Source organism: Gavialis gangeticus, unplaced genomic scaffold (genome assembly GCF_001723915.1).
Source record: "Gavialis gangeticus isolate Ggan-Ray unplaced genomic scaffold, GavGan_comp1, whole genome shotgun sequence".
Lineage (NCBI taxonomy): Eukaryota > Metazoa > Chordata > Crocodylia > Gavialidae > Gavialis > Gavialis gangeticus.
The window spans coordinates 63,597,391-63,603,918 of NW_017729032.1; the positions used below are offsets into that span (position 1 = coordinate 63,597,391).

The 6,528-nt window shown below is 39.9% G+C and overlaps 1 protein-coding gene across 1 annotated transcript in view; it reads left to right on the forward strand.

Moving 5' to 3' along the window:
• The window catches only part of SPRYD7 (SPRY domain containing 7), a 12,097-nt gene extending 7,245 nt beyond the window's left edge, over positions 1-4,852 (forward strand). Inside the window, exon 4 of the mRNA XM_019525404.1 lies at positions 3,738-4,852. Within this exon, the coding sequence (XP_019380949.1) occupies positions 3,738-3,835 (98 nt within the window). The 3' untranslated portion in view covers positions 3,836-4,852. The remainder of the gene's footprint in view (positions 1-3,737) is intronic.
• The last annotated feature ends 1,676 nt before the right edge of the window (positions 4,853-6,528 follow it).

A 6,528-nucleotide genomic window follows, 5' to 3' on the forward strand; every position in this document is an offset into this window, starting at 1 on the left:
GGTAGGTTTAGGTTAGACATCAGGAGGCGCGACTTCACGGTCAGGGCGGCTAGGGTCTGGAACCAACTTCCAAGAGAGGTGGTGCAGGCTCCCTCCCTGGGGGTTTTTAAGAGGAGGTTAGATGAACACCTTGCTGGGGTCATTTGACCCCAGTACTCTTTCCTGCAATGGCAGGGGGTTGGACTAGATGATCTGCTCAGATCCCTTCCGACCCTAGAAACTATGAAATTTGTTGGCCACTTTATTCCCTTCAAGAGCATATATTATGTCATATTGTCTTGTGATATATTATTTTACCACTTGGTGGCACTGTTAAAAGTGCAGTAACACACATACAAAAAAAATGTTTTCCCCCATTTTTATTCTTGTTACCATTGTGCTCTTAGAATTGTATCTAGAAAATAACTCCTTGGTGTAAAGTGGGAGAATAGACTTTGTGGAGCAGCTAACTATTTCCTCTTTCCCATGTCTTAGAAATAAATTTACATAGCACAGTGGAGAGGATGTAGGCAGGAGAATATGTTTCTTAAAACAACACTGTACTTGTTGCATCAGAGATGTGGGATCCTAGCTTATTTTATGTCTTTTAACACCACCCAGAGGTTGGTGGTTGATGGAAGTCAATCAGCATGGTGCCCTGTGACCAGTGGGGCCCCCAGGGCTCTGTCCTTCGGCCTATACTATTTAATATCTTCATTAATGATGTGGACATTGGTATCAGAAGCAGACTGGCCAAGTTTGCTGATGACACCAAGCTCTGGGGTAAAGCGTCCACACCTGAAGACAGGAGAGTGATCCAGGCTGACTTTGACAGGCTTGGGAAATGGGCGGATGAGAACCTGATGGTGTTCAACACTGAAAAATGCAAGGTTCTCCACCTTGGGAAGAAAAACCTGTAGCATCCTTATAGGCTCGGCAGTGCTACGCTGGCTAGCATATGAATGAACAGGACTTGGGGGCCATCCATGATTGACCACAAGATGAATATGAGCCTGCAATGTGATACTGCTGCTAGTAAAGCAAGCAAAATGCTGGCTTGCATCCACAGATGCTTCTCAAGTAAATCCCAGGACATCATCCTCCCATTGCACTTGGCCTTGGTGAGGCCACAGCTGGAGTACTGTGTACAGTTTTGGGCTCCACAATTCAAAAAGGATGTGGAGAAGCTTGAGAGGGTGCAGAGGAGAGCCATGCGCATGATCAGATGGAGAGGCTGAGAGCCATGGGGCTCCTCAGCCTGGAAAAGCTCAGGCTCAGGGGTGATCTGGTGACCATCTATAAGTTCATCAGGTGTGCTTACCAGGATCTGGGTGAACGTCTGTTCACCAGAGCGCCCCAAGGGATGACAAGGTCGAATGGTCGCAAACTCCTCCATGACTGTTTTAGGCTGGACATAGGGAAGAACTTCTTTAGTGTTTGAGCCCCCAAGGTTTGGAATAGGTACCTGCTGGAGGTGGTTCAAGCACCTACTCTGAACACCTTCAAAAGACATCTGGATTCTTGTGTTGCTGGGATCCTTTGACCCTAGCTGACTTCCTGCCCCTGGGGCAGGGGGTTGGACTCAATGATCTTCTGAGGTCCCTTCCAGCCCTAATGTATATGAAATCTTCCACTCTGTTTTCTATTCCATATTCCAGCCAGGTCGAGTCTGTACCTGCTGTGAGGTGATGTTTATGCCATGTCTCCCTCTTTTTTGTCATCATCCTTTAGGAGTTGACATAATCTCACGAGACTTTTTGGATAGATTAATTTATTGTTGTAACGTCTGATGATTTGCAAATCCGGCTTGTTGACATTTCCATGGTATGAATTAGAAGTGGTAGAACATATAACTGAATGTTACTTGTTTCTAAGCATGGGAAAGGATTTACATGTTGATAAATAAATTTCTTAATTATATAACTTAGTAGTGGTTAACATCAGAAAATTAGAGATTTTTTAAAGAAACTCATTATACAGAGAAAGTGTGATTTTATTTTTTGTTTTAACTGAAGAGACACCAAATCAACTTCAGAGTTCTTTTTCCCCAGAAGGTACTTGTATATAAATAGCAAGACAAGAGAGCACAGTGTTCTGGTGAACTCATGTAGGGCTGCTCTGAAGAAAAATAAGTATCTCAGTATCAGAATATTTAATATCTCCACCAAAGTAGTGTGTTGAGGTTTTTTGCTTTGATACAGTACTGCTGTCATATATCAAGTGTGGCTTAGAAGAATGTTTCTTCAAGTGGTACATTAAAAGTCTTGCTTTTGTAACTGGTAATGCTACACTATATATCTCAGTTCACCAAAACAGCACATAAAAGCATTGCTTCAGTTAATGAGCTCCCTGCCTTTCCACTATAATCTTCTGATTTTAAGGTTAACAACAACAACATGGAATTAGGCAGAAAGTCTCATTGTGAGAGTCATATTATTTTGAAAAATCAATTTGCTAAATTGATTATGCCTAAATATAAGTCAGGGTCTTGTCACCATAGCCTGAACAGATAGTGTGGTACCAATTAGTATAGACAAATGAAGACCCTTCACAGCTCCCACAAGATCAAGGGAAAAGGAAGCATGTGATAAAGGTGATGGTTCATTTTCAGATTCATAGATTGTTAGGTGCTGGAAGGGACCTTGCAGATAATCGGGTCCAGCCCCCCCGCCCCGCCGTAGGCAGGAAGAAAAACTGGGGTCACGTGACCCCAGCGAGGTGACTACCCAGTCTCTTCTTGAAAACCTCCAGGGTAGGTGACTGCACCATTTATGTCCATCCACTACTGCTGAAGATCTGTAGGTTTCCAAAACATCGAAAAAATCTAAAAATTGAGGAGTCTTTTCTTAAAACATGCTAACACTTGCAGTGACATCCAGTGGCAAAATCCTTACTGATTCAGTGGGGTTGTTTGCAAACTAAAGTGAACGGTAGAAAAGAAACGTGATTGAGTCTTATCAGATATATTGTTGGCTCTTCTGCAGGTCAGCCAAGGAAACTTTATTAAATAATCTTTGTGGATGTTACTCAGAGTGGATCTAAGATTGTAGGAGAGCAGTCGCACCCACCTTTGGCTGTCTAGAGCATGCACAGCTCCTGAGCTTAACAGCTTGTCAGCATGGCTTCTGCCAGAGCCACTGCTTTGGGATGGCTCTGGAACCCAGGGGGTGAATTTAGCCATGTCCAAAGGCGGGGGGACAAGGGAATGAGAGAGGTTTACCATCTGAGTTCTGGAGCTGTGCCAAAATAATGGCTCTGGTAGGAGCCATACTGATGTTCTGGTAAGCACACAAAGCTCATTGCACATGTACTGCACAATCAATGGGTGATTCATAGATTCATAGATTAAGGGTCGGAAGGGATGTGACCATCCCTCCTGGATCCACTCATGGATGTTACTGATACTTTAGATCAGAGGTGGGCAATGTTTTTTGGCTTGAGTGCTGAAAAAACCACAATGTGTATCTTAGAAGGTGCCGAGTGCCAACATGCCAGAGCCCGGAGCAGCTTTTTGCAGCCGGCCCACGGAGCCTGGTCTGGGAGCAGCCTGGGCTCCATGGCTGCTTAGAGCCTGGGCTGGCAGTGATGTGCCGAGCAGAATGGCCTTGCATGCCATGCTCGGCATGCGTGCCAGGGTTTGCTGACCCCTGCTTTAGATGATACCTTTTGTGTTTGTCGTAATTTGTGTATACACTCATAAAATTAATATATCATCTTAACAGATGTCTTTCTGTAAATATTTTCCCCTTGTCCTGCAGTGGATGACAGTGCTATTTTGGATTGTCAGTTCAGCGAATTCTATCACACTCCACCACCAGGGTTTGAAAAGATACTCTTTGAACAGCAGATCTTCTGAATGTCTTCATCCTGAAAGTTTGCACCCTGCACTGTTAGACAGCATTTGCTATCTTAAATAAAGCTTCACATTACCTGTAGGAAACACATCTGTATTTTTAGTAAGTACTGTTATAGTTGTCAGCAGAACCAGTATGTTACTTGCAACACCAGAGAATTGTTGCAAATGCTAGTTTTGTTTTCTTTTTACAATGTTTTGTGATGTGAGAAGGTGTTTGGGAGCAACTTTTTTCTGATTTGTTTGTTGTAACTGGAAACCAAGGGGCAAAAGTGACACAGTATTAAATGAATTTTTGAATTCAATTTGTGCTTTGTAAAACAAATGATTCTTATACATGAAAGTGTTTCCTCAAAGCTTGGGTTTGTAGTTCTGTTGTGATTTTTTTTCCAATCCCTTTCTAGCTAGAAGTTACGTAATTTGTCAAAAAAAAAATCAACACTGCTAATAGTCTCTCATTTTGGATTGCAGTGTCCTTGTTGAACACAATGACTAATGGTATGACTACGTAACTGGCAGCTAGAATTTTTTTTGAAACAGGTAATTTACCCATTTTTGGTTCTTTTAAACAGCTAAGTTTCATAATTTATATAATTTTCCTTGCTATTCATTTGCTTTGTATATGATAAGTAATAGAACACATTTTAATAATAGAGCAAGTGTTATTTTGTTGACTGTTTAAAAACAACCCTGAACACTAGAAGATGTATTTATAAAGACCATCATGCTGTGTTTCTATGGTGGTAGAATAGGTACAGATTGATTAACCTTAATGTATACAGTGGCAGACAAAGTATGTTGGATATTATGATGAAGCTTTACATCAAAACTGTAAATCAGATTATTCTTTTATGGAATATTTTATTTAATTTTTTTTTTCCTGAAGTTAGGAATATAATGGTTGAGAGGCTGTTCTGAAATATGATGACTATAAAGATGAAAGTTCAGATGGCTTTTTCTCTTGTCATGTATTCAGTGTACTTTCTAGTAATTTTTTGTAAAGAAAATCTTTCTACAGTATCCTGATGTGTGTGTTTTTAAGAATTTGAAATAAGGTTTTCTGGCTGTCCATTGGTTAATGCATTTGTGTGACTGAGTGAGTACTTTACCTCTTAGTTAAATAGTTAACAGCTTCTTTTATTCTGAAGTTTTCAAATACAAACATTTTTCTCTAAACCTTTCATTTCCTAACTTTTTCTGTCTGTTTAAAGGGTCTTTCTTCCCTCAAGTGCCTGAGCTTTCTTTTTTCCTGAACCATTCTGAGCTCTCCCAATACCTAAATTGAAGTGATAGCAGATGATTGCATAAAGCAGAACTCAACCTGCAGGGCAGGTCACCTCTTCAGTAGTATACTATAAAATTAGGAGTGTTTGTTCTGTAGATGTTGGAGTGAAAACAGGTACGGTCTTCTCCTGAAACTTACATTCCATATATCAGGTGAAGTAAGTACAGTGCTTCTGTAATCAAATTTGTTAACTTTCAAAACTAAAAAAAAAAAAAGTCTGAGTTTTTAAGGTGGTAAAGAGGTTGTATGTGAAATGGAAAGGCATGGGTCCTCTTTCTATAATGACATATCTTGAATACTATCTCAAGCAATAGCACCAAGGAGTAAGAAGATGAGGTTATTTGATATGGAATGAAACTATTTATTTTTCCTTTTCCCAAGAAACAGTTTTAGAAATTCTAATCACTATATCAGACTTAAGAAAGCAAACAACTTAGTGTTTAATATGTTAGCAAATATTTAATAATCAACCAACAAGCTGGTTTCCATGAGTCTGTAGAATCAAACAGGGAATTTAGATCTTATTTGAAAGCACAAAGGCAGTCATCTTCAAAATTATACAGTCTATTTTTAAAATGTTTAAGTAAATATAAGTGTTTATATTTGTTGTTGGTTTAACAGCTGATTTAAAGAGCTTACCCTTGCAGTTGAAAACATTGTTAGTTTCCCAGTATTTTAAATGGGCAAAGAATTATCTATCCAGCTGTCTTCTATTGTAAAATATTAACAGGTCATCTCATTGCAGACACAAAGTGAGAGACACTCCAGTACATGGTGAGGTAATGTAGATAAATGAGTGATTACACTTAATTTGCATGTATTTATCAAGATGTGGATTGCACTTTTCACCTCAAAATGACAATTTCACTCTGAGTATTTAACAAAAGTGGAGAGGAGTTATGTTAATCACACTTTATAGGTGAGGAAATTGAGGAATAGGATCACAGGAAAGTATGGCTGGAAGGGACCTTACAAGGTCATCTAATCCAAGCCCTTGCTCAGGGAAGGATTATCCCTATTTAAACCATCCCAGTTAAAAATCTGTCTAACCTGTTTTTGAAAATTTTCAGAGATGGAGATTCCACAGCTTCTGTATGTTTAGCCTGTGTCGTCTGTCATTGTCAGAAAATGCCACCTAATCTCCAACCTAAATTGCCTGTGCTGCAGCTTGAGTCCATTGCTCCTAGTCCTGTCTTCTGTAGCTCCAGAAGACAGTATATATCCATCCTTTTCTATAATAACCCTTCAGGTATTGGAAGACTGGTATAAAATCCTTTCCTTGGTCTTTTCTTCTCCAACCTAAGTAACCCTAATTCTTTCAGCCTTTCCTCTTTTATGCTTTGTAGGCCTCTAATGTCTGTCACTCTCCCACTGAACTCTTTCCAACTTGTCCACATCCTTCTTGATGTAT